The 26384-nt window shown below is 63.1% G+C and overlaps 3 protein-coding genes across 14 annotated transcripts in view; all 3 read left to right on the top strand.

Moving 5' to 3' along the window:
* FLYWCH1 (FLYWCH-type zinc finger 1) overlaps positions 1-10231 on the top strand; it is a 30092-nt gene extending 19861 nt beyond the window's left edge. For 7 of the 11 annotated variants that reach the window (XM_047838429.1, XM_047838426.1, XM_047838421.1 and 4 more), the window contains 2 exons: positions 3660-3923; positions 4909-10231. In XM_047838429.1, the coding sequence (XP_047694385.1) occupies positions 3660-3923; positions 4909-5357 (713 nt within the window). In that variant the 3' untranslated portion in view covers positions 5358-10231. The remainder of the gene's footprint in view (positions 1-3659; positions 3924-4908) is intronic. The other 4 variants (XM_047838425.1, XM_047838424.1, XR_007147750.1 and 1 more) reach the window with 4 other exon arrangements.
* Positions 10232-17383: 7152 nt separating this feature from the next.
* Positions 17384-21810, top strand: KREMEN2 (kringle containing transmembrane protein 2). The gene is made up of 8 exons (XM_047838430.1): positions 17384-17831; positions 18070-18244; positions 19260-19351; positions 19452-19576; positions 19773-19926; positions 20288-20809; positions 20891-20972; positions 21213-21810. Exons 1-8 carry the CDS (start codon positions 17735-17737, stop codon positions 21421-21423), a joined length of 1458 nt encoding a protein of 485 aa, XP_047694386.1. The 5' UTR covers positions 17384-17734; the 3' UTR covers positions 21424-21810.
* Positions 21811-22798: 988 nt separating this feature from the next.
* Positions 22799-26286, top strand: PAQR4 (progestin and adipoQ receptor family member 4). 2 transcript variants are annotated; one of them, XM_047838687.1, is made up of 3 exons: positions 22799-23277; positions 24633-24854; positions 25018-26286. In XM_047838687.1, the coding sequence occupies exons 1-3, from the start codon at positions 23112-23114 to the stop codon at positions 25449-25451; spliced, it is 822 nt and encodes a 273-aa protein (XP_047694643.1). In that variant the 5' UTR covers positions 22799-23111; the 3' UTR covers positions 25452-26286. The 2 variants fall into 2 exon arrangements, with proteins under 2 accessions (XP_047694643.1, XP_047694644.1); XM_047838688.1 differs by having other exon boundaries at positions 23188-23277; positions 24559-24854.
* Positions 26287-26384: the final 98 nt, after the last annotated feature.

The following is a 26384-nucleotide window of genomic DNA, read 5'->3' as shown; positions in this document are numbered from 1 at the left end:
AAGTAGTTACAGCCAGTTCCTGCCCCTCTGCGGCCTGCTGGGTCCAGCGCCAAAATCTCTGCAGCGCCTGATAAACCCCGGCTCCCCCTCCTCTTCCTCCGCTGCCTCCTCCTCCTTTTTTAAAAAAATTTGCAAGATTTACAGAGAAGCTAACCACAAGCTGGCTGCTCGTTTTCACATTGTGAGTGGCTGACACCGTGCCTGCACCGAGCACGTCCTACAGACCAGGTGGTTTACGGGTGGGAGGTGACATTTCTTCCCTCCTCCTGTGGTTCTCCAGAAACATCATGGTCCCTAAGGGACCCGTGACAAGGGTCAGAGCCCTGCTCTTTTCATCTTTGTCCACCTGGTGTCCTGTCCCTCTGGTCAGAATTCCTCTCGTCCTCTTGCTAAGAAGAGCACTGTGGCCCAGTCTGGTCTACCCACTGGCTCCCGGTCTGTGTCCCGGGGTCGCCTGCCTGTCCTTCAAGGGCCCCCGGTCCTATGGTTTTCTGAGTCATCAGAGTTGCCTTTAGAGTCTTCCTGGCACCAGGGCACCTGGGTGGCTCAGTCGCTTAAGTGTCCAACTTCAGCTTGAATCATGATGATCTCAGGGTCTGTAGGTTCGAGCCCCACATCAGGCTTTGTGCTGACAGCTCAGAACCGGAGCCTGCTTCGGATTCTGTGTCTCCCTCTCTCTCTGCTCCTCTCCCGCTCATGCTCTGTCTGTCTCCCTCTCTCAAAAATAAATAATAAGCATTTAAAAAAATAGAGTCTTCTTGGCCCCAAAGTTCTCTCAAACTAGAAATCTCTGATTTTATTTTGTTTTTAGAAAGTTTAAAAAAAAATTTTTTTTAACATTTATTTATTATTGGGAGATGGAGAGACACAGAGCATGAGCAGGGGAGGGGCCGAGAGGTGGAGAGACACAGAATCTGAAGCAGGCTCCAGATTCTGAGCTGTCAGCACAGAGCCCGACACGGGGCTTGAACTCACAGACCGCAAGATCATGACCTGAGCGAGGTCGGACGCTTAACTGACTAAGCCACCCAGGTGTCCCTGATTTTGTTTCCTTCGGATTCTCCCTTTGTATTCTATTTCCGTGTGACTGGGTACAGGGGGAAGACGTTCCAAGTCGCAAGGCAGCCCCCGCCCCGTCCTCACCCCCTACTCCCGCCCCAAATAACCAGCCCCTCATAGAGTGTCTGCTGCCCAATATCTAGTCTGTGCCTCTGCTGCTATCAGCTAGGTTTTTCTGTTTTGTTTGTATTTATTTTTTATTTATTTTTTCATTTTTTTAGTGCTTATTTATTTCTGAGAGAGAGACAGAGAGAGAGTAGGGGAGGGGCAGAGAGAGGGAGACACGGATTCGGGAGCAGGCTCCAGGCTCCCGGCTGTCAGCACAGAGGCCACCGTGGGGCTCGAACCCACGGACTGTGAGATCATGATCTGAGCCAAAGTCAGATGCTTAACTGAGCCACTCAGGCGCCCCACCCGGTTTTTAAGTCTCTCGGCCTGCTGACCAGGGAGGAAAGGAGGGACCCCTCGCGCTGCCCCACCCTCCCAGTGCCTCTGCGGTGGCTTGTCTGCAGTTCAGTAGGAGGTCCGTCACCGGCTGCAGGGTGTCCGGTCCTTCTTCCGAGGCCGTTTTCTCCGCCGTCGGGCAGCCGCTCTACTTGTTGGCCTCGTCTTCTGTGTCCTCACACACGCAGTGGCCAGGCAGCGGGCGGCTCCAGGCTGGGCTCCGGTCCTCCCGGGGGGTCCCTCCTGCTGTTGCTTGCCCGACCCCCTCGTCTCGCTGCGGAGTCCCTCCTAGTCACTCCCCGAGCCACAGCGGGAGGGGCCGGGGGCCACGCTCACAGACCGCGCACTCCTGGTGACGCCTGATGGGGGCTGGTGGAGCTCCTGGTTCAAAGTCACTTTCTGTGGCTGTCTGGCCCCCATTCTCGAACCCGTCCTATGCATGTGCTGCGTCTTTGCTGACGTTTTGGGGTCGTGTCTCCATCCCTGGGCTGTCTGGCTGCACTGAGGGCCTTGGGGGCCGGAAACTCAGTTCCCTCTCTCAGAGTGACTTTGTCTTGCTCTTTCGTGACTTTCTGCTCCCTGCCCGTTTCCCTCCGTTGTGCCTGTTGGTCAGCTGTCCATCGTCCCGGCCTGACTGCCTGGGACATTCCCTCCATTTTGTCTCCCAGCCTTTCCATCTCACGTCTGCGTTTCTGCTCTCGTGCCCGGACATCTCTGCACCCCATCCTCTCGGGACGACAGGCCTGTCTCCTGCCTCTGGCGCCGGCCTTGTTTTCCCCGAGCGCCTTTTCTCTGTGTGTCTGCTTCGGTCTCTTCCTTCTGGGTAAAGCTTCTCTCCAGTGTCTGGTGATCCTTGCCCCACTGCTCATGTTCAAGGCGAGGCTGCGAGCTCTGTACGTGGTGCTGACGGGGGGCCTGCGGTCAGGCAGCTGCGGCCCTGAGTGGCCACTCTGGCCCGAGAGCCCAGGCCTCGCCTCTGTGGGGCTGCAAGTTAGGTTTGCTGGTGCCCATGGCAGGGGCCGCCCCCTGGGCGGGGTTCTGGGAGCTGCCAGGGACAGCTGGGCGGGAAGTGGCAGCCTGCAGGACAGACTTCCCCCACCTCCGCCCCGGGCCTGGCTCCCTGGGCTCTTTGCTCCCCACACAACTAACCCCCCTTCGGAGGGACTCCGCATCCCCCGCACCTTGAGCTTGGCCCCTGGGCTCTCGGGTCCTCAGTGGCTGGCTTCCCCTCCGGGATCTGTGACCACTCGCCCGCTCTCCCCACCTCTGACGTTTTGGGTGCATCTCTGCCCTGCCACCCCCGCCACTCCAGACCTGGAGCAAAAGACTCTGTCTTTGTCACTTCGGTGCACGTTGTCACGGGCCGTGTCATATGCCCATTCCACCGCCCACCGCGGTCTCCGGAACGCATTCACCCCCCATGGCTTCCGCAGCCACGACAGACTCCCCAGTGTGTCTCCAGCTCCACTGTGGTCCCCGCGTGCCCAGAGGAAGTTCTCAGGGTGGAAGGCACAGCCACCCTCGGTCCTCACCCTCAACACTCCAAGACGGTGCCTCTGAATACGTGGCCTCGGTCAGCTAGTCCTTGCTTTCTCCTACCGCCCCAGGTCACATCCCCGCCCAGCTCGGGGAGTTGCTGCTGCTTCAGCCCCCGAGCCTCCCCGCTGCGCACAGATTCACCCTGACTGCCATTTCACTCCCGAGCCGCTTGTCCCCACAGGGCCCGTGCCTGTTCCTCCCACTCCACGAGGACCGCACTGCCGTGCACCCCACCCCCCCTCGCCTGCCCACGGGAACCGAGTTTGAGTAGTGGTTGCAGAGAGCGGCCTCCTTCCTGCAGGGCCCCCCCCCCCAAGTGGGGAGACAGTTTCTGCCTTCAGGGCCTTTGCCTCACCCATCTCCTGCCTCCCTTCACGCCCCCCGCCCCCAGACCGGGGACTAGGCTGGGTCTGGGGGAGGGGGCTGCCTCCTGGGCTCCAGGGCTGGCTCCTCTCCCTGGGGGATGTGGGTGCTGAGCGGAGGGGCGCTGGCGGGTCTCACTCCAGGAGCCCTGCCGCTCCGGCTTTGAGCACAGGGGCCCCGTCACCTCGCTGCTGGACCCCAGGACCTGGCTCCAGGCTCTCCCTCCCCCCACCACCTCTCTGGTCTCTCCCCAGGAGGCCCCGAGTTCCTGAGGACCCCTCTGGGGGGCAGCTTCCTGGTGTACGAGTCCTTCCTGTACAGGCGGGAGAAGGCGGCCGGGGAGAAGGTGTACTGGACGTGCCGGGACCAGGCCCGCATGGGCTGCCGCAGCCGCGCCATCACCCAGGGCCAGCGGGTGATGGTGATGCGCAGACACTGTCACCCGCCCGACCTGGGGGGCCTGGAGGCCCTGAGGCAGCGGGAGCAGATCCCCAGCCCAGCCCAGAGAGAAGGCTCAGGTGCGGGTGCCGAGGGTGTGGGGGGTGAACGGGCTCTGCGCCCCGGTCTCCCTGCTGCCTGCGCCCCCCGCCCACCCCCCTCCCCCCGCCGCAGCGCCAGTGCCAGGCTAGAGGTTGTCTGGGATGTTCTGTCCACCGCCCGTGCCTGGCGGGGCCTAGCTGCCCACGGTGCGGGCTCCCTCAGGGCCGGCGGGCTGCATCTGGGCTCCTCGCTCATGGCCGGGCTGGTCTGGGGTTGGCTGCTGGCGAGAGAACCCACTCAGGCTGCGGAGGGAGGGGTGAGGCCGGCGCTACCAGCTCCAGGAAGCGCTTAGCTCCATTTGGGGGGAGGTGCGCCTGGACGTGGGACCCTCCGACTCCCCTCCCTGGGTCTCCCGTGTCTGTTTCCTACCTCCTCTTTCACTCCTCACCCTGCCCACCCACCCCCCAGTTCTCTCTGGCTACCCAAACCCTAACATTGCGTGACTTTTCAATCAGGGCTTCAAAAGCCTCTAGAGAGAGTTGATTGGTTGCCAGCTGGCCGAGGGAGGGTGCACAGGGAGCCAGGAGGCTCCTGGTGAGTGGCCCAAACCGGCCGTGGGCCTCGCTCCATGTTCCAGCCTAGCCTCCGCCCTGGTGTGTGTGCCAGCAAGTGTGGAGTCCGGGCCGGGTCAGGAGAGGCCTCAGGAAAGCTCTGGGTTTGGGCGGCTGCAGGGCCAGCACCAACACCCCCCTCCCCGCCCCCGGGAAGCAGCAAGGCCCTGGGAAGGAGACCGCCAGTCCAAGCTCGAGGGTGTCAAGCCGGGGGCCCTGGGCTAGCAGCCCGAACTTCGGTCCTTGGGCCCCATGGCACAGGCAGGTGTGGAGGCGGAGAGCAGAGTGGGTCGTGCGGCAGGATTGCGGTGGGGCGGGCCGGTGGGACACAGGAAAGAGCCTCTGTCCCTGGCACGCAGGCTCTCTACCCTGCTTCCGAAGTGCCCCGCTCACGCTGTCCCCTTCCTTCCAGGAACGCTGCAGCCTCTGGAGTTCCTGCGGACTTCGCTCGGGGGCCGGTTCCTGGTGTACGAGTCCTTCCTCTACCGGAAGGAGAAGGCGGCCGGGGACAAGGTGTACTGGATGTGCCGGGACCAGGCCCGGCTGGGCTGCCGCAGCCGCGCCATCACCCAGGGCCAGCTGGTGACGGTGATGCGTAGCCACTGCCACCTGCCTGACCTGGCGGGCCTGGAGGCCCTGAGGCAGCGGGAGCGGCGCCCCGGCGCGGCCCGGCAGGAGGACCCAGGTGGAGACAGGGCTGGGGGTCAGAGGTGGGAGTACCAACGAGCCGTGGGCATCTCGTGGCTGCCAGCCCAAGGTTCAGACACCTCAGGGCATTGGCGTCATCTGGACCTTCGCGCCCTGGCCTTTCTACCTTTCCAGAATCTTCTACCTCTCCTGTCCACTGGCTCCTTCTCCTGAACCTGAAAACACCCCCGGATCTGTCCCATCCTCAAGAACAACTCCCCTTCTCATTCTGTCTCCTTTCTTTTATTCTAAGAGGTCTTCACTTGTTACAGGGCAGTGTTTTGTGAAAATCTGATGAAAAAATAGAGAGCACTCCAGAAGAATGTACTAATGTCTGTGTGCGCGCGCGCACACACGCGCGTGTGCACACACGTTCGTAAGGCTTGCCGATAATTAATTTTATTGAACTGAAAATGGGTCCCCTTCACATAAACAGAATATAGAACCAGTCTTTAAGAGGCATTTTTGTGTTTTATGTTAATTCACGTAACTAATAAGGGCCACAGGAAGCCTCGGGGGCCCAGTCAGTTAAGCGTCCGGCTCTTGATTTTGGCTCAGGTCATGATCTCTAGTTGGTGGGATTGGGCCCCAAGTCGGGTTTGGGCTCTGCGATGACTGCACAGAGCCTGCTTGGGACCCTCTGTCTGTCTGTCTGTCTGTCTGTCTCTCTCTGCGCCCCTCCCCCACTCGCACTCGCTTGCTCTCTCCCTCTCGAAATAAATACACTTAAAGAAATGATAAGGGCCACATTTTATCAAATACAAAAATGATCCCAGGTTGTATAAAACAGCCCAAAGAAATTTGATTTCTGTTCAAAGACAAAACAAAAACAGAAGGAGACTTCTGAGAGAAAGCCGCCAGTTGGCGGCAACAGGAAGTAGAATTCGTGGCGCCCCCGTGGTGCCGCAGAGGGCACCTCGCTTTGTTTTGCACGTTTTTATTTGTTGCTTTATTTTGAGAGGGAGCGCGAGCCCGCGTGGGCAGGGGAGGGGCAGAGAGAGAGAGGGACGGAGGGGAGCCCACGCAGGCTCCACGCGGTCGGCGCAGGGCCCGATGCAGGGCTCAGAGGCACGAGCCCTGAGATCCTGACCGGGGCCGAAACCGAGAGTCGGCCGCTCGACCGACTGAGCCCCCCCCCCCCCCCCCCCCGGGCGGAGGGCCCCTCGCTTCTGACGCCTGGTTCAGTCCCGATCTGCTCGGTGGAGGGGCTGACCGCTGACCCTCAGGATCCCCACCAGCTCCCTCCACCAGGCGCGGGAGTTTGGGGCGTCAGGAAACCAGAATTCCCCGCGACGGCCCACATCAGGGTCTCTCCTCCCGGATTCCTTTATCCTCGAGGCCTCGAGGTCATCATCGCAAAGTGCGCGCCTCGGGCTCTCGCCGCCTCAAGGAGAGAAGAATTACTAACCCGCATTTTCCATTCTCTTCCCTCAGAAAACACGAAACTTCCGCCAGAAGTGCAGCTGCGTGTCCAGAGCGTCCCTCCGGAAACCCAGCAGGTGTGCGGGTAACGGTGTCCGTTGTCTGACGTCGCACCACAGATCGCCCGAAACGTGGTGGCTTCTGGCGACGGAGAGTCACCGTCTCCCACAGCTTCTGTGGGCAGGATTTCCAGAGTGGTTGGGCCAGTGGTTCTGGCCCGGGGTCTCTTGTGAGGTCGGAGAAGGTGTCAGCCAGGGCCGTGGTGACGCGAAGGCCGGCGGGGGCTGGAGAGCCGCTTCCAAAGCGACTCATTCAGTCAGCACGGCCGTGGGCTGCTGGCCTCAGCTCCTCCCCGCACGGACCGCTCCTCAGAGCTGCTCCGGTGTCCTCACACCCGACGGCTGTCTCCCCACGAGCGCCCCGAGGGAGGGAGCCGAGCGAGAAGGCCCGCAGCCCTCCCACGCGCACGTGGGGCCCGGCCGGGCGGCCGCGTCTCGGCCCTGACCCAAGGCCCCAGAATTCTACGAGGACTGGGTTCACGCCAGCTGTGTTGTCGGTCACAGTGCGACGAAGCCAGAAGTCGGGACACGGAGAAAGTTGGGGACCTCGTAAATGTGAGAGACAACACGCTCCCGAACAACCGATGACTCGGGGGGAGAAATCCCGAGGACGGTGGAAAATGGCCCGAAATGAACAAAATGGGGCACCGCCAGACGCACGGCCGCAGCTGAGCCCTGCTGACGGGGAGCCTGGGGCTGTGAGTTCCCGGATTAAGAAACGAGAGGTCAACTCGTTAACTTAAACTTCCACGCGAAGACCCTGGCGAAACACGAACGAGGCAGTCCTGCAGCGAGAGGGGGAGACCATAGGGAATGGAAATTCACGACATAGAGAAAAGTCGGTTCTTTGGAAGGATCGTCCAAATTGATAAACCTGTAGCTCCATCACCCCCAAAATTGGTTTTTAAGGATAGGGAAGACTCGGGGGCACCCGGCTGGCTCAGAGGAGTGTGGGAGTCTTGTTCTCAGGGTCATGAGTTCGAGCCCCACATTGTACGTAGATCTTACTTTAAAAAAAAGAAACAACTTTAGGGGCGCCTGGGCGGCTCAGTTAAATGTCTGGCCTCGGCTCAGGTCATAATCTCGAGGTTCATGGGTTCGAGCCCTCCGTCGTGCTCGACAGCTGTCCTGCTGACAGCTCGGAGCCTGGAGCCTGCCTCGGATTCTGTGTCTCCGTCTCTCTCTGCCCCTCCCCCTCCTCATGCTTTGTCTCTCTGTCTCTGTCAAAAATAAACATTAAAAAATTAAATCTTTAAAAATCAAATAAGGATAGGGAAGATTCCAATTACTAAAATCAAGAATGAGAGGAGAGACACTACTGCCTACATCACAGGGAAACACACACACACACACACACACACACACACACACACAGAAGGATCGTAAGGGAAGCTATGAGGCCAGCCAATCCAGTAACTCAGATGAAGTGAATGCATTTCTAGAGAGGCAAGTACCAAGTCTGGCTCGTGAAGAACTACGAAAACCCGAACAGGCCTGTAACAGGCAAAGAGGCTTAATTAGAAGTTCTAAAACTTCCCGTCAAGGAAAGCGCAGGCCCGGAGGTCACTGGTGGCCTCTAGCAAACACTAAACGAAGAATTAGCACCCGTCCTTCACAGACTCTTCCTCAAGGTAGAAAAGGAGGGACAGGACTTTTAGGGAGAGTGGGGGTGCCCCCGAAGTGGCCGTGGTCCTGGGCGCACGGCTGTGGGGACACTGCACCTGTCGGGCTCCACGCTCAGGGCGGACACGGTGGAGTGAGAACAGCAGCTCAAAACTCGCTGAAAAAAAACGGGAAGGAAGCCACGGTGACTTTCTGACCCACACCACACCCTGTCCCTCTTGCTTCACTCTGTTCCTCCACCGCACGGAGCCCACGCTCGAGGGGAGGGCGTCGGGCTCCCGCACCCGAAAGGAGGGATAGCAGAGAACTCGTGATTTCCAAACCCTTCACGGTGATCCAAGAGAACTTCTTGTTTCTTGACAGAGAATCTTGCAAAGGCCACATGCAGAGCCCCGGGGACTCTGGAGGCGGGGGTGGGACTTCTCAGGAGAGTTGGTGGTTCCTCCCGGGACACGCTGGCGTAGAAAGCCGAGAATTCCCAAATTGTAGGTTAAAGGAAACGGTACAGGGCACCTGGGTGGCTCAGTCGGTTAAGTGTCTGGGTTCGGCCCAGGTTGTGATCTCACAGTCCGTGGGTTCGAGCCCCACGTCGGGCTCTGCGCTGACAGCTCAGCGCCTGGAGCTGCTTCGGCTTCTGTGTCTCCCTCTCTGCCCCTCCCCCAGTCACGCTCTCACTCTGTCTCTCTCAAAAATAAACATTAAGACATTAAAGGAAACGGCACAATGCGTGTATGTGTACGTGTGTAACAAGGTCTAGTCCGTGGCGATCTCTAGGGAAAAGGAAACTAGGGTCTGCTTCTGCCGTGTTTGGATGTTTGTAACGAACGTGTGTTTCTTTGTAATCAGGAAGGTGAACTGTACGAAACCGCCCAGTGAGGAGCAGTGTGGCCCATCCCCTCCCGACGGGAGCATGGGGACCTCGTGCTGCCAGCGTCACGGATGCTCCGAGCCCACCCAGGACCCTGGCGCTTCCCACCCGGTTAGATTTTGCTTCACAAAGACTCTCTTCCACTCCTCCACAGCACGGTGGCCTTCTCACTTCTTCACGGGGCCTCCCAAGAGGAAAACTCTGACGGTGTCTTCGAGCGGGCACACGGGAGCTGGCGGCCCGCACACATGGGTGACTCGGGGAGAGCCCCCCCTCGCTACGGAAGACCTGGAGAAGCATCTTTACACGGAGACACCTCTCCCCCGCTCCGCCGTCCCGAGCCGCGAACACCCGTCCACTTTCAGAGCACGCGACTTTGCCAAGGCCTTTCCAGTCCGGTGCGGCCCTGCTTGGCCAGGGCACGTTTGGAGAAGTTCCTCCTGCTGCTTCGGGCTCAGCTGTCCCGTGTAGCTCCGGCCTCCCCGGGTGTTCTCTGGGCAGGGGCCACGTGGGCCTTTGCGCCCCTCGGCCGCCTGCCACTGAGCCGCAGCCCCCCCCCCCCCCCCGCCTGGTAACAGCAGCCCCACCGCACTCCCCCCGCACGCGCCGTCGACTTTGTCTCCCTCGCTGTCTTCCCAGGATCCGTGATCCCTGTGGCGGGCGTCCCTGCTGGCGGTGGGCGCCAGCCCGGATGTCCACGGGAAGGCGGCCCCGGACGGCCACGACCGGGCCCGCGGTGTGTGGGTTGCCCACGTCCGTCTGGTGCAGGAGACGCAGACTCGAATGGCAGCGGAGGCCCACCCCTTCTGTCCGCCGGTGCAGGGGAGCTGGCCTGGCAGGTCCGAGAAGCAGGCGGCGGCGGCCGGGAGCCCCGGAGACACCTGCCGGGCCGTCCGGACAGCGAGGTTCCTTGTCTCCACGCTGTGACTGCAGAGCGAGCACGGGGCCACAGACTCCCTCTCTCCCGCCAAGCCGGCCGTGCAGCCTGCTGTCCGGCTACAGGACAGCGACAGCTTGGGACCCCACTTTCCCTCTGCTTACAGATTTCCCGCCAATAAACCCTATTTTATATCTCACCTTGTGGAACTGGTATGTGCGTCCCCATCCCCTCGGCGACAACAGCTGGCCACCAGGAAGCCACACACTCCGTGTCTCAGCGCCACCTGGTCGGGAGTGATGGAGTCAGGTTGGCACCCCAGAAGAGACCCCCACGTAGGTCACCTGGCCCACGTGTCAGCTGGACCCAGAGCGGGGGGGTGGGGTCCTCTGGAGCAGCGGCTGAGGGGTCTGCTCCAAGCCTGCAGGGAAGAGAGGCCTTGATTCTCTGCCGCAGCCTCTCACCCCGGCCCTGCCTCGTTCCCGTAAACTGAGACAAGCTTAAAATGGAAATGGCTTCCCCAAGGACAGAGCGACTTAGACCCCCAATTTAGACCCTGGCTACCTTCCCAGGCGAGTAAGTGGCCTATCAACTGACCCAGCTACCAGCTCCGTGGGGCCCTGGCCTGCCAGCCTGCCAGCAGTCAAGCGGTCCAGGGACATAACAGTCCACCTCCCAGGCCGGGGGCAGGTGTCCTCCGCACTTGACGGCCCTCAGCACTGCCCAGGGGCTGTGTTCTGGGCGGTGCTCTTGGCCGTGAAACATGGGGCCCTGAGACAATGAACTGCCCATGGCCAAGGCCAAAGACAGCCCCATGGGAACAGACACGACACCCCAAACCCAGATCCACCTTTGGGTCACAAATATGCACGCCCACGGGAGGTGGCCACACCTAGCGGGAGGCACCGGGTCGAGTTTGTGCCGCCGTCAGTCTCTGCCCAGCCCCGCCGTGGACGGGGAACCTCACACAGGCGCCAGGGGCTCCCCAAGAAGTGCTGAGTCGCGGCAGCCACTGCCACCCGCGAAGCCCGCAGGATCTCCTGGCTCCGCAGCCTCCACCACCGGCCGCGTCTCTGCAGGACGGTGGCTTCCTCAGTCCCCATCCCACGGCCCTCAGCGTGGCTGGGCTCCAGGGTGCAGCGCACGGAGGCGCCGGGAGGGACTTCGCTCCTCTCCGGACACTCACGCCGACGGGGGCCCGTGAGCACCTCCTCTCTGCACCTGCTTGGACTGCACGGGTCGGATGGAAGTTCCGTGTCGCTCGAACTGGGGTCTCCCAGATGGACAGGAATTCTGACACTGCCGTCTCTTTGGGCAGCCCCATAGCTGCTCAGAGCCCCAGAGGCCTCCCCCCCATGAGTCCACTCCCTCCGCAGTTCCAGAGCCACAGGGCGTCACCTGCCCTGTCCCGTCACATGGTCCCAGAGCAGAGGGCACAGGGCCAGGCCGGTCTGTGGATGGAGACGGGTCCACAGGGTGGGGCCCCCTCCTGCCCTGCTCCTGCTCATCTCCCCCAGGAGACCCTATTTTGTGACGTGCGCACCACACGGAGCGGGGCGACAGTGTGCCTCTGTGCCCCTTTGTGTGACAGAGAGCAGCAATTGTGAAATTATGTTTCAATGATGACCTTTTTTTTTAAGTTCACTAGGAAGAACAAAACTATCAACAAGGAACATAAATTTTTAAAAAGGGGAGCAGTGGCCGGCCATAGGTGCTCCGGCCCCCCGTTCCTGTCCCCCAGGGCTGTAAGGTGAGCGTCACCGAAATGCTTCTCATGGGTCCACTCCCCTTGGCCCCAGCCCAGCCTCTGGTCCCCATGTCCTTCCTGCAGGACGGTGGCTCCAAGGACTTCCTCGTGCCTAAAAGCCAGGAGATGCTTCTCAGAGCTCACCCTCGGGCACTGACCGTCCCCTCCCGCCTCTCCCCGGGGCACCTCCCCTCAGTCCCCTGCCTACCTCCCTGCAGCTGGTCCCAGCCTCCCTGGGACCTCCCTCTGCCCCCACCCGACCTATAAGCTGGGTGGTTGGTGTTTCTGGGGACCGGACCTCGGCCCTTTTCTGCCCAGCCGCTTTGAGGGTCCACAATTGGTTCCCCTGCCGCACCAGCTGGCCCTTTTTCTGGGACCTGCGTGCCCCACTGCCTCCGTGGCCATGGCCCTGGGTAACCCGTGAGCACCAGGCACAGGCAGCAGAGGGGAGCTGTTGTCCCCCTCGTCGGATGGTTCCACCCCACAAGGAGAAACCCAGAGCTGTCCTCGATGTCCCCGTCCCTATGTCCTGCCCACCAGTGGCACCCTGCCCACGCACCCTGCCATTCACCCCCTCAACGTGTATGACTCAGTGGCTCCTAGTATATTCACCAGTCTCATTCCAGAGTATTCGTCCCCCTGAACAGAAACCCCAGATCCCTTAGCATCATTCACTCTTCTTGTTTCTGTCGCTACGCGCTAAGCCCCATGCGGTTCCTCTCTCTGGCGCTGGGAGGCTCTGAGGCATCCAGGCGACTGGGCCACGCAGGCCGCCATAACAAATACCGAGCAATCAACATTTATTCCTTGAGGTCCTGGAGGCGAGAGGCCGGAGATCAGAGTGTGACCTTGCTGTGTCCTCACACGGGCTGGGGTGGGGGCTGACTAGCTAACCCGCCGGCCTCGGAGGGCGCCGGTCCGTCGTGAGGCTACGCTCCCCCCTCCTTGTACCATCGCCTGTCATCGGGTTTCAGCATGTGACTGTTGGAGGGACGCGTTCACCCCTCAGCCCCAGGTAAGGCACTCGTAGAGTCCAGACGGCTCTCTAGCTGCTCCTCGCGTTGACGGACAGCCTCGTTCCAAGCCCGCTGAGTCACCGAGAGCCCCGGCCGCTTGCCTGCAGGACCCCGGCAGCCTCCAGCGTCGCCTGTTTGCAACCCATCCCCGTGACAGCCAGGGGCTTTTCTGGAATGCAATCCCACCGTGCAACACCTGCCTCAGGTGTTTGCTCCCTGGTGTCCACATCGAGTAGGACTGCCTGGTTCAAGGACCAAAAGCCAGAGGTACCAGTGGTGGCGATGGGGGGGTGGGGGGCGGGGGGTCCTCTGGAGGCCAACCAACGACAGGGCAGCCCGTGGCCTTAGGCTGCACCCTCAGCACAGCTCTGCAGAGCCCAGAGCCTCCTGGCTGCCGACCCCACTGTCCCCCTGAGGGCTCTGAGGGCACTAGAAGGGCCCCTCCGCTTTGGAAACAAGGCCCGGGCTTGAGCCTTGGGCTGTAGTGTCTCACCCCCGATGCTTTGGAGAAAGGAGTATTTGCCTAGCACATAGCAAGTGCACAGAAAATACTTATTAAAGATGTGACTGAGGGCACCGGGGTGGCTCAGTCGGTTAGGCGGCCGACTTCGGCTCAGGTCATGATCTCATGGTCCGTGAGTTCTAGCCCCGCGTCGGGCTCTGGGCTGACGGCTCAGCGCCTGGAGCTGCTTCGGATTCTGTGTCTCCCTCTCTCTCTGCCCCTCCCCTGCTCACGCTGTCTCTCTCTGAGTCACAAATAAGTAAAAACATTTTTAAAAATTGAAAAACAAAAGATAAAGACGTGACTGAGTAAGAGAGGAGGGTTGGGCCCGTGGGGACCCCGTCAGGGTCCTGCTCAGGTCCATCCACACCGTGGAATATTACGCGGCCTTTAAAAGGAGGGAAATCATGTGCCGTGACACGGATGAACCCGGGGGACGTTATGTGAAGTGGAACAAGCCAGTCACAAAAGGTCAAGTACTGTGTGACCCCCACTTATATGGAATATTTACAGTCAAAAATCATAGAAACCGAAACTAGAAAGGTAGCTTCCAGGAGGGTGGGGGCTGGGAAGGGGAAGCTTCAGTGCTACAAGACGAAGAGGTCCCAGGGCCATCGCACAGTGATGTGAATATACTTAACACTATTGAACTGTTCGCTTTTTAGAATTTTTTTTTGTAACATTTATTCATTTTTGAGAGACAGAGAGAGACAGTGTGACTGGGGGAGGGGCGGGGAGAGAGGGAGACACAGAACCGGAAGCAGCTCCCGTCTCCGAGCCGTCAGCCCAGAGCCCGACGCGGGGCTCGAACCCACGAACCGCGAGACCATGACCTGAGCTGAAGTTGACACTCAACCGAGCGAGCCACCCAGGCGCCCTGAACTGTTCACTTGGAAAGAGCGAAGAATGTAAACTCAGGTGTTATTTCCCACTGAAAAAAGGAGAATGAAGGGCGCCTGGGTGGCTCAGTCGGTTGAACGTCTGACTTCGGCTCGGGTGACGATCTCACGGCTCGGTTTGCGAGTTTGAGCCCCGCATCGGGCTCTCTGCTGTCAGCGTGGAGCCATCTTCAGATCCTATGTCCCCCCCCCCCCCCCCCGGTCCCTCCCCCGCTTGCGCTCTCTCTCCCAAAAATAAAAATAAACATTAACGAAAGAAGAAGAAGAACAAGCACATGCCAAGAGCCAGAAGGTGCTCGCCGTAAATGCTCCCCACCAAAGACTCCGGCTGCCAGAGGGGTGTGGAGGGTGAGCGCGGGGGGCCGGACGTCAGGCTGGAGTGTGATTTGACGGCAGTGGCCCAGACTCTGGCGGAGGCCGCACGGATGGGAAAGGGACGAGAGATAATCAAGAGACGCCACAAGTGCACTTGTGCTCTCCCCGCCCCCCGGTTCACGGCTCGGATCCAACCCCCAGCACCACAGAACGTGATGCCATGAGCAAACAGATCACCGCGGAGGTGATCAGTCAAGGTGCGGTCACACTGGCATGGGCCGGGCACAGACATCTGGACCCAGACCCCCCACAAGCGGGGAGAGCGCCGGGCAAAGATGGAGGCCGAGGTGGACGTGATGATTCTAGAAGCCGAGGAACACCGAGGATGACAACTGACGTCCAACATCCAGTCGAGAGGCATCGGACAGACGCCCACTCACGGCTCCCAGAAGGAACGGGCTCTGCTGATGGCTGAGTCCCAGGGTCCCAGCCTGCAGACCTCGAGGCAACACATCTCTGCTGTTAAAGCGCCCAGTCTGTGGGCCTTTGTCCGGACGCCCCAGGAACCGGCTGGGGGCAGGAGGGTGTATCGGTGGAGGGGAGGTTGTGCGGGTCCGTATAACCAGCAAACCTCCGATCTCAGCGGCTACATGGCTGAGGTTTGTTTACCTCTCCCGCCTCCTGACGCTTCCGGTCAGTGGGCACCTTCCACAGGGTCGCTCAGGAATCCAGCTCCTTCCACCCTGCCCCAGGCCCCTGGCATCTCCCGCGTCTGGTTGCTGAAGGGAGGAGAGACAAACCTGGAGATCTTGTTAAATACAGGTTCTGATGAAGGAGGATGGGGGTGGAGCCTGAGAATCTGCATTTCTAAGGAGCTGCTCCTTGGTGCTAATGCTGCTGGCCCCGGCCCCCCCCCCCCCCCCCCCCCCGGCACTTTGCCTTATGAGAGGCACCACTCCTGCCCACGCCCCATCGGCCTCAACTCCCCCCCATAGTCGAATGCAGGGGACACAGGGAAATGAAGTTCAGCTGTTTGCACAGGAGCTGGAGGAACCAGGATCAGTAAACACAGGTAGAGGGCCTGAGTAGGCAGGAGGTGGCCCAGCCCTCCCACAGCAGAAGCGCTGTTGGTTTTGGACGGACTAAGTCCTGATGGAGACTCTGGGGGCCTTCAGCCTCTCTGAGCTCCTTGCAAGTGACAGGGTGAAGGTCAAGGTCTTCTTCAGTCTGGGGTTCTGTGAGCCACCCGGGACTGGAGCTGGCAATGAGGACACTGCCCCTCATCTCAGGGCCGGGGGGCCTGGAACCGAGCCCTCCTCCTCGTCATCCAGGATCCCCTGTGCGGGAGACAGGGGCCCCCTCGGGAGGCGAGAGTCCCTAGGACAGTAGACTGGACGGACAGCTTGGCCGGCCCTGCCAGGGAAGGGCCCACCTCCTACTCTACTCCCCCTACTGTCCCCTCCCTGACCCCACCTAGGCCTTTCCTGGGCGGCCTGTGGCCCTGAAGGTGAGGCTCCCCACGCACCTCCATGGCCCAGGCCGTGGCCCAGGCCTGCAGAGTTGGGAGGACCCCAACAGGCCCCAGCAGCACTGCCCCTCTCCCTACCCGGCTTGGAGGAGAAGGGGCCCAGGCCAAACGGTGGCGACCCACCGCTCCCTGGTTGGGGGGTGGGGGGGCTTAGATTCTCTGTGCGCAGCTAGCACACGCGGGTGAGACTCCCATCCCGGTGCTCCACGGGGCCTGGAAAGTGGGAGGCGAGCCTTGGCCAGCCTGGCTGCCGAGAGGGCTTCCCTCAGGAGGCGAACCCCGCGACGGCTTCGAGTTTCAGCAAGCCCACCTCCTTCCAACGTTCACTCCTTGGGCTGCCCGCCCTAGGATCCCAGAGCCTCATCTTGGGGCGCTAACCGCTAGGTCTCCGCCGGTCGCGTCACCGCCTCCCGCACCTTGGCCTTGCTAGAATCCGCCCCGAGCCACCCTGTCTGCGGGGCGGGGACTGGTCCGTCCCGGCTGAACGGCCTGGTGAGGGCCCGGGGAGAGGTGGGGAGGCTGGATTGAGGGGCGAGGGAGGTGGGCGGGGCGGGGCCGCTCGGGCCCGGCCACCACCCCCCTCCGCCCCGGCCCCCGCCCCCGCCCTCCCACGCACCTGCGCTGGCCTCCCCCCAAGCCCTGGGGGCAGCCGGCGGGCGGCGCTGGGAGATCAGAGGATTCGCAGGAGTTGGGCCCGGGGAGGGGGCGGGGAATTTCCCCCCACGCCTGCCCGGGCCTGCTCCCCTCCCCCTCCCCCGCCAGGTTGGGGTTGCGGGGGGGCTCCGCTGGGGGAATTCCGCCGCGCTGCTAGGGCTCCGGCGAGCCTGGGCTGGGGGTCCTACGGAAAGAAGGGGGAAGAGAGGAGGGGACAGGCTGGGACCGGGGGCGCAGCTGCCTTCCTCCCCAGACACCAGCTGCCCCTGCCTGTCCGGGACTGAGCGTCCATACCATCCCCGCGGGTGCGGGCGCCGGGAGTGGCACTTCCTCCGTCCGGCCGGAGCCATTCTGTACTTGGGAGAGGGGCGTGTTTCACCGCCACCGGGGTCCCTCTGTCCACCAGCCTGGCCCTTCCTCCTCCACACACCCCTAGGACCTGCACGGACTTTGAGAGGGGGAGGGGAGAGGAGAAGCGTGCTGGGACACCGAGGGTCCCGGGGCAGTGTGTTGGGGGGGGGGGGCGGTTGGCGTGGGAGGCGTCTGGACCTGCTGCCTCCGCTGGAGTCTCGGGCGGGGCTTCCCGGCCTCGGGGGTATGGGGTGGGGAGGGAGGGACCCAAGGGGGAGGGACCCACAGAGGGACGCGAGGGGGCAGGAGCCAGTGCGTTAGAGACCTGAGCGAGGGAGAGCAGGGCGCCGCGGGAGAGGGCGGGTGTGGACGCGAGGGCAAGCCCCCCCACACACACACCCGCCGCCCCAGCACTAAGAGGCAGTGACGGAGACCGCCCCTGGCCAGAGAACCCCGGGGACAGCCAGAGGGGACACGGGGGCAAAGAGACGCCTCCTGGGGCAGAAACCCTGGAGGCAAATACTCGCGGGAGAGAGTTCACCGCTCCAGACGGAGAGCGCCGCCCAGAGCGGGGCGCGAACAGTCAGTCAGAGGACAACGCCCCCCAGGTCGCCTGGAAGACCCCGGAGCGACCCCGGGGGTGGCGTGGGCCGTGTGCGGGCCAGGGCAACCTCTCTTGGGCTGGGGGCGATGGAGACACGGGCCCCGCAGGGCCTCCTGCTTCTCCTGCTCTTCCTCCCGCCGCTGCCGCCCCGCGGGGCCTCCGCGGGGAGCCTGCACAGCCCAGGTGAGTCCCGCCTCCGCGACTGGACCGCGGTCACCGCTCTCTTCTCTGCCTCCGTGCCTAGGAGCCGGTCCCGAAGCGGAGGAGGGGGCAGAGCAGGTGGCGGGAGGAGCTGAGCCCCGGGGCCCCGCAGGCGCCGGGGGCGCGGACGGGGGAGCCGGGCGGGAGTTAGAGTGGGGGGGGGGCGGTGAAAATGCGGGAGAAGGTCGGGACCTCCCCAGCCCCCGCGGTCGCCGCGCAGGCCTGTCCGAGTGCTTCCAGGTGAATGGCGCCGACTACCGCGGCCACCAGAACCGCACGGGTCCGCGCGGGGCCGGCCGCCCGTGCCTCTTCTGGGACCAGACGCAGCAGCACAGCTACAGCAGCGCCAGCGACCCCCAGGGCCGGTGGGGGCTGGGCCCGCACAACTTCTGCCGGTGAGGGGCGGGGCCTGCGCTGGGCCCGGGACTGGGCGCACTATTGCAGGCGTCCGCCCGGGGCAGGGCCTCGGTGTGGGTGGGAGGGAGGTCTTGGCTGGGCGGATGCGAGGGCCACCCCGAGGGTCTGGGAGCAGAGCCGAGGCGAGGGACCTAGCCCGTTCTGGGGGCGGGGCTGGCCGCTCAGGACATTTTCGGGACATTTAGGTGCCCAAGCGCTGCAGAGCCTAGGGTCAGCCCTGGGCATTCAAGGAGCCTGTGTAGGCGGGACCCAGTCAGAGGGCGAGCCGTGGGGTGGAGGGTCCAGCCCCTGCGGTACAACTTCTACTCTTGGTGACAGAGGGATTGGGGGGGGGGGCGGCCTTCAGAGCCACAACTGCTGTCTGGAGCCGCAGGGACCCAGCGGAGCAAGAGGACACCACGAAGCTCGGGGCTCACCACTTTTGCTTTAAAGCAGGGTTGCAAGCCAAGGGAGGTGGCCGAGGCCCAAGGCAGGGTTGGGGACGAACCCTGCAGGTGGCTTCAAAGTCCTCATGTATAAGGTCACGTCCTAGCAACATCTGAAGCCCAAAATATGCCCTCGGCGCCCCTCCTTTAAAAAAATAGTTTATTAGTTAATTTATTTGTTTGAGAGAGAGAAAGTGAGCAGGGGAAGGGAAGAGAGAGAGAGGGAGCCAGAATCCTAAGCAGGCTGCACGCTATGAGCACAGAGCCCCACTTGGGGTTCGGACTCAAAAACTGTAAGATCATGACCTGAGCTGAAACCAAAGATCGGTCCCTTAACCGACTGAGCCACCCCACCCAGGTGCCCCTTAAGGACTTCCCACCATCCCCTCCGGAGTCGACAGCCACAAACAGGTGGGACAAGCCAGAATCTGTGTGACAGTGACAACGGAGAGGAACACACAAACCAGATCTAACACACACGGTGGCCATTCTGCAGAAAGGCTGTGGGGTGGGGCCTGGGGCTTGCAGCCCTTGGGGTGGATCCAGACGACTTCTCCCCCACCGGCAGGAACCCCGACGGTGATGTGCAGCCGTGGTGCTACGTAGCCGAGACAGAGGAGGGCATCTACTGGCGCTACTGCGACATCCCCACGTGTCACAGTGAGTGGGCCGGGCTGGACAAGGGTGGGAAGGCTGGGCTGCCTGGGTAGAGTTCTCTTTTGGAGGCACCGGACAAAGCCGGACTCTGCTGCCCCCTCAGTGCCCGGGTACCTGGGCTGCTTCGTGGATTCGGGGGCACCCCCGGCCCTCAGCGGCCCCAGCGGGACCTCAACGAAGCTCACGGTCCAGGTGTGCCTTCGCTTCTGCCGCATGAAGGGCTACCAGGTACTGCCCCCTCCCCCCTCCGGCTCAGAACAGTGACCCCTGACCTAGACCTCAGGACCCAAATCAACTCCCACTCTGACGTCAAACCCTGACGCTGATTTTGGAGTCTCTGCCCGATTCCCACTTATGACCCTGACCCTAGAACCCACCCCTACCCCAACCCCTGCCTCTTGGGTCACCCAGTCTGTGCCCCCAGCTGGCGGGCGTGGAGGCTGGCTACGCCTGCTTCTGTGGCTCTGAGAGCGACCTGGACCGGGGACGCCCGGCCCCAGCTACCGACTGCGACCAGATTTGCTTCGGCCACCCGGGCCAGCTGTGCGGCGGCGATGGGCGTCTGGGCATCTACGAAGGTGAGGAGTGGGCGGGGAAGGGGGGCCTGGGCGGTGAGGGAGAGGGTCTGGGTGGGTCCCGGGGTGCCACGCCCCGGTAGGGGGCGGAATCTGGGAGGGGGAAGCCGTACGCTGGGGGCGGGGCCCGAGAAGGGGAGTGGGGTGGAGGGCAGGCTCCGCACCTGGGGGGTCAGGGGCGGGGCGTGGAGTTGGGGGCGGGACGTGAGGAGGGGATTCGCGGGTCGCGGAAGGAGTAGGACCCGGCTCGAGGGGGCGGTGGGGCAGGTCTGGGGTCGCGGCCCAGCGGGGAGGGGCAGGCGGCCCGCCCCGTGAAGGAAGAGCCCGCGGGCCTCGGGGTCCTGACCACCGGCCCCGCCCACAGTGTCCGTGGGCTCCTGCCAGGGGAACTGGACGGCTCCGCAGGGCGTCATCTACTCCCCGGACTTCCCGGACGAGTACGGGCCGGACCGGAACTGCAGCTGGGCGCTGAGCCCGCCGGGCGCCGCGCTGGAGCTCACCTTCCGCCTCTTCGAGCTGGCCGACCCGCGCGACCGGCTGGAGCTGCGGGACGCCGCCTCGGGCAGCCTGCTCCGCGCTTTCGACGGCGCCCGCCCGCCGCCGCCCGGGCCCCTGCGCCTGCGCGCCGCCGCGCTGCTGCTCTTCTTCCGCAGCGACGCGCGCGGCCACGCGCAGGGCTTCGCGCTCACCTACCGCGGTGAGAGCCCGCCTCGTCGCCCTGCGCCCGCTGCCCCGCCACCCTGCCTCACACTTCTCTCCGCAGGGCTGCAGGACGCTGCCGACGACCGCGCGCCCCAGGGCTCGGCCCAGACCCCCGCAGCGTCCCCTGACTGGGCCAACGTGAGCTGCAGCCCCCGGCCTGGGGCTCCGGAGGCCGCGACGGGGGGTGAGGCGGGCACGCGTGGCGGGAGGCAGTTTGGGGAGCAGCTCCTCCCAAACCCTGCCTCACGGCACCGTGTGCCCGCAGCCCGGGTCTTCTCGACAGTGACGGCCGTCTCAGTGCTGCTGCTGCTGCTGCTGCTGTCGCTGCTGCGCCTGCTGCGCCGACGGTGCGCCCGCTGGGGCAGGGCCTGAGGGCGGACGCAGCTGGGCGCCTGACGCCTCGGTGCCCAGGGGGCCCTGGTGGGAAGCTGGGGCTTTCAAGGGGAACGCGGCTGGGAGGCAATCCCGGGTTCTTGAGGGACAAGGGCTTGCGTCCACACAGGGAATCGCGCGCGGGTTCGCAGGCGGAGCAGGGCGCTGGAGGTAAGATTGGTTGGGGGTTCGGCTGACATCTGCTCCCTCTCTAGGAGCTGTCTGCTGGCTCCGGGAAAAGGGCCCCCGGCGTTGGGGCCTTCCCGGGGCCCCGGGAGAAGCTGGGCTGTGTGGTACCGCCGGCCTCGAGGGGTGGCCCTGCCCTGTCCCCCTGGGGACCCTCAGGCTGAGGTTCTAGCCGCGAGTTACCGGCCCCTGAGCGCCTCCAGCCAGAGTTCCCTGCGTTCGCTCATCTCTGCTCTCTGACTCGGGATCCCTAGGGTCCACTGGACCCTCTGCCAGTGGAATGGACATCTCAGACTCCATGCCGCACTCTACGTTGACCTTCCGCCCCTGTAAAGACAGCTCGGTCTCTGATCATCTCCTGGAGGCCAGACATTGGACAAGAAGCCTCTGGTGCTATTACTGAGAACTTGGTCTGACCCTCGAAGGTCCAGATGGTTGAGGCCAAAGGGCAAGAGGAATCTGGTTCCCCTCCCTCATAAACCTTAATACCAGGGTCTCTGACTTCAGGTTGCTTTTAGAACTTCTTGGGGTGGTTCTGGACTGCTGCCCTAAGTGAAATGTGAGAGGTCAAGAAAAGTAGTCAAAAGGCCAGCCATAGATTCTGAATAAAGGACCTATTTTAGTACAGGGCTCTCTGCAAGTTCTTGCGTGACAAGAAGAGTTGTGTTAATGAGCCAAAGTTGGGTGTATCCATACAAAGTAAGGTTGGTCCAAGCCTAGAGTGCTTTGGAGCTGCCGGGAAAGTTTAGGACCGAGGAACGGCGGAGGCGGAAGGATGCGTGGACGGGGTCATGGAGAAGGGGAGGAGGGGAGAAGGAGGAGGAGGAGGAGGAGGAGGAGGAGGAAGCGGTTGTGGGCGGGGTTAAGCCGGAAAAGGGATGCATTCCTGGACCCGCCTTAAAATGAACTCGGGCAGGGACGGACCTTTCTCCCGTGACCTCCTGCCCTATCTTCCCCTACGTTTCCTGTCTTTTCTGGGTGGAACCGAAGGTGCCTCGCAGTGGGCGACAACAGGGAGAGTTTGACCGAGCTCAGGCTACAAGAAGCCCGGCCTGAAGGGCAGGGCATCGCCCGAGGGCGCTCGGCGCGTCAGACACACGTGTGAGGCCTGGCCACTCAGCGTGGCTTGCTGCGCTCTGGCCGAGTCGGGCCGGCGGAGATTACCCCCCTGGCTGGAGTGGGGACGCGCAGGCTCTAGACCTGACTGGTCCGAAGGTCCGGGACCGCCAGCACCTTGGACAGAGCCCGGGTGAGGGGTGGGGCTTGGTGGCGACGAGGGTGAGTGCCCAAGGGTGCGTCGACCTAGGGGGTCGCGCGGAAAGCCCGGGCGCGTACGGCAGACTCTAGACGCCGGGGTCACTCCAGCAGAGCCACTGGGACCCAGAACGTCGGATCCCAAGCCCACAGCTACCCCATGCAAATGAGGCTGGGAGCGCATATATTATGGTAATCACGCTAAAGTTTGGGCGGGCGTGGGTGGGGCTTCCCCGCCAGCCTCGCCCATTGGCCCTCGCAGCGTCGACGTCACGAGTACCGCGCGCGAAACGCCGGCGGGATGGCGGGGGCGAGCTGCTGGGGCGGAGCCTGGCGTCCCCACCAGCGTCCGTCCGCGCCCGTCCTCCCGGCTGCGAAGGGACGACTGACCGCTGCCGCCTCCGCGAGCTGTCCCTGCGGCGCGCCTTCCCCAGCGGGACCGGTCTCACTGCGCCCCGGCGCCCCGCGCGTCCCCGGCCTCCGCCCCAGCGTGGGGGCGCCGGGCCCGCGCGTGCGCAGCGCGGGAGGGGCGCGGGCCGGGACCCCCGCCCGGCGCGTGCGCGGACGCAGCGCTGGGCGGCGGGCGGGCACCGGGATGAGTCTCGGCGCGCTGTGGCAGCACTGAGGAAGCCGGGGGCCGAGAGGAGCGCGGGCCGCCCGCGCCGGGCCGGGCCATGGCGTTCCTGGCCGGGCCGCGCCTGCTGGACTGGGCCAGCTCGCCACCGCACCTGCAGTTCAACAAGTTCGTGCTGACGGGCTACCGGCCGGCCAGCAGCGGCTCGGGCTGTCTACGCAGCCTCTTCTACTTGCACAACGAGCTGGGCAACATCTACACGCACGGTGAGCCGCGCCCCGCATCCCACACCCGCGGTAGCCCTGCCCGCGCCGGGCCGGGGCCGGAAGGCCGAGGAGCGCCCCAGTGCTCAGGTCCCGGTCTGCCTGGGCCCTGGCACGGCCAGGAGCCGTGGTGACAAAGCTGCCATTGTCCCAGACGGAACTGTCCTTCCGCTTCCCGGGCGGGGGCCTCCCCCCGGGCAGGCGAAGGAAGCAGCAAAGGGGACCAAGTCCGCTTAATCCCTCTGAGCCCCGGGGAGGAGTCTGGTGTCCGACCCCCTTCATAATCCCTGTGTCTGGGGCACCTCCCCCGCCAGCACTGGTCCAGGAGATGGGGTGTTGACTTCGATTAGGAGAGGAAAAGAAACCAGGCCCCAGCCCCTCCCCACGCATTTGCCCTGCCACCCTCGGCCCAGCCACACGGGGCTCCGCCTGGTGGCGGCTCCTTCCTTCCTCCACCCCCCCCCCCCCCCAGGCTCGGGGCCCCTCCTCCGCGGCCCTGCTCTGCTGACACAGCCCTGCCCGTCCTTGGGCTGCCCCGGCCAGGAGAGGGGCCCCGAACAGGCTGGGCCCAACCTGGGTGCCTGCCTTACGGGGGGGACTGTGGCCTGGCCAGACCTTGCCGAGTGTGCAGCCACAGCCCCAGTCCTCTGTGTCAGTCTTTGACCCTGTGAGGGCGATGCCAGAGTGCCTAGGGAAGGGTGTAGGAATCACCCTGGTTGGGACTGAGAGAAATGGTGTGCAGGCAGCGCTGCCTGGGGAGCTGGAACAAGCTCCTCTCAGCCCCTCTCCCCTGCCTGGCTTTGCTTCTTTCCGGAAGACAGAAAGGCCCAAAGCCTCCTCGTTTGGTCACTTACAGAGAAGACACAGGGGTTGAGAGAAGCAAGCTAAGTGGCCCTGGGATCTGGTACCATTGCCCACATGTTCTATTTAGAATTCCGCTTGAGGCCATGCCTCCTTCTGGGTTCTGCCAACACAACAGAGTTTAGGGGATTGGGGCTCCTGCTCTCTGGGGAGGTAATGTGGCCTAGGGGTGAGAGCAGCTTGGAGTTAAGAGTGCCCAGGTTCTATTCTGCTCCCACCCCTTCCTTGCCGGGGTCACCTGGGGCAGTTACTCGGTTTCTTCACCTGGAAGTGTGGACTGGATAATGGTGTCTACTCCCCCGGCGTCTTGAGAGCTCTGCCAAGTCACTGAAGTCACTGAAGGCGCGAGGCCTGCCTCTGTCAGATAGCGTGCTAACGGCATTGTCAAGATCTGTCTTGCCTCATCCCTGGTGTTATCTCTAGACTGCAGACTCCCTGAGGACAGGACCTGTCCTCTGGCTGAAGCTGTGTGATGGATCATTGTCTCCCTCTCCCAGGGCTGGCCCTCCTAGGCTTCCTGGTACTGCTGCCGATGACCATGCCTTGGGGGCAGCTGGGCAAGGATGGCTGGCTGTGGGGCACACACTGTGTGGCCTGCCTGGCCCCGCCCACAGGCTCTGTGCTCTATCATCTCTTCATGTGCCACCAAGGGGGCAGCCCTGTGTATACTCGGCTCCTTGCCCTGGATATGTGTGGGGTCTGCCTTGTCAACACCCTCGGTGAGCTAAAGGACAGGGCGGGTAGGCTTGAAGGATGGGCGCTGGGGGGGGAGGCGGGGGGGGGGGGGGGAAGAGGCAGGGGACACTCACGGGAGCCCTGGGTGGAAAGGGCAGGCAGTCCCCCGGACTGACATGCCTTCTCCTGTATCTCTCCTCCGTGCAGGGGCTCTGCCCATCATCCACTGCACCCTGGCCTGTAGGCCCTGGCTGCGCCCAGCCGCCCTGGTGGGCTACACCGTGCTGTCGGGCGTGGCTGGCTGGCGGGCCCTCACCGCTCCCTCCACCGGCGCCCGGCTCCGCGCCTTCGGTTGGCAGGCTGCCGCCCGCCTCCTGGTGTTCGGGGCCCGAGGAGTGGGGCTGGGCTCTGGGGCTCCGGGCTCCCTGCCCTGCTACCTGCGTATGGACGCACTGGCACTGCTCGGGGGGCTGGTGAACGTGGCCCGCCTGCCGGAGCGCTGGGGACCCGGCCGCTTTGATTACTGGGGCAACTCGCACCAGATCATGCACCTGCTCAGCGTGGGCTCCATCCTCCAGCTGCACGCGGGTGTCGTGCCCGACCTGCTCTGGGCCGCCCGCCACGCCTGCCCCCCGGACTGAGCCACCTGGCGCCCACTACGCCGGCCTCTCTACGGTCTTCTAGGACCAAGAGTATGCTTCGCTCCTTCTGCTGGTGTGCAAGGGGCTGACTCCCCGGATGCTTCCAGCAAACGGGACTTGCCAGCTGGGAGCCTCATCTGTTTGTCCGTTCTTCCCTGTGGACGAGGACCAGCCTCTTCTACCCACACCTCGGAGCTCAGCTTCCCCTCCTTGCCTTCTTTCAGGGTACTGTGGAGGCTAGAAGGAAACCTTTCCTTTCTGGACCTCAGTTTATCTTCTGTTACCTATGAGGGTATGGCCAGAGGGACTCTGGGGTCACGTCTTGCTGTGACAGAATTCTGCCGGCCCGGAGCTGTCATTCCACCCTGCCCCACACATAAGGTACCTCATGGGTGCCTTGCCCGGCCCTCAGCCCTATTTCCTGACCTGTGTCTGCTCTGCGTGCCAGCCCTCCCAGCAGCCTGAGGCTCACCTTCGCCTTCTCCTTTCTGTCCAGAGACTGTGGAGTGAGGGGTTTGGACCACAAGAGCAGCCTCTTATCCCAGGACCAAGGGGTAGGAGGGGGGCTGCAGCTGCTGCATCCGAGCACAGAGACATGACGACCTGAGTGGGCTGAGGGCCCGCCCTCCACCCTGACTGCCATACTCTGATGGCTTGATCAACACGCCGGGGACGTGCCTGCTCAGGCAGTCTCTGCTCCACACAGCGCATGCTCCTAGCTTCAGTGTGCTGGCCTGGGGCCCTGCATCAGGGCTCAGCCACGGCCCATCCCAGGGCCACAGACCCTGGGCAGCATCAATAAATGGGGCAGGAAGAGCCGTTGCCACACAAGCAAGCTTGGGTGCTCCCAAGATTCAAATACCTTTTATTAGACATGGCAGGCAGAAGGAACCCCTGGAGTTGCCAGAGGGACCCCAGCCTCCAGGAGGAATG

This window comes from Prionailurus viverrinus, chromosome E3 (genome assembly GCF_022837055.1).
Source record: "Prionailurus viverrinus isolate Anna chromosome E3, UM_Priviv_1.0, whole genome shotgun sequence".
Taxonomy (NCBI): Eukaryota; Metazoa; Chordata; class Mammalia; order Carnivora; family Felidae; genus Prionailurus; species Prionailurus viverrinus.
The sequence above is the reverse complement of the archived record's forward strand: the minus strand, read 5'-3'. Positions and strand labels throughout refer to the sequence as shown.

Bases quoted from the DNA above. Each gene is read 5' to 3' on its own strand.
- PAQR4 (XM_047838687.1), top strand. From the start codon at position 23,112: ATGGCGTTCCTGGCCGGGCCGCGCCTGCTGGACTGGGCCAGCTCGCCA. The intron at 23,278-24,632 runs GTGAGCCGCGCC...TCCCTCTCCCAG, and splicing joins GGGCAACATCTACACGCACG to GGCTGGCCCTCCTAGGCTTC. The intron at 24,855-25,017 runs GTGAGCTAAAGG...TCCTCCGTGCAG, and splicing joins CTGCCTTGTCAACACCCTCG to GGGCTCTGCCCATCATCCAC.
- KREMEN2 (XM_047838430.1), top strand. From the start codon at position 17,735: ATGGAGACACGGGCCCCGCAGGGCCTCCTGCTTCTCCTGCTCTTCCTC. The intron at 17,832-18,069 runs GTGAGTCCCGCC...GTCGCCGCGCAG, and splicing joins GGGGAGCCTGCACAGCCCAG to GCCTGTCCGAGTGCTTCCAG. The intron at 19,927-20,287 runs GTGAGGAGTGGG...CCCCGCCCACAG, and splicing joins GCGTCTGGGCATCTACGAAG to TGTCCGTGGGCTCCTGCCAG.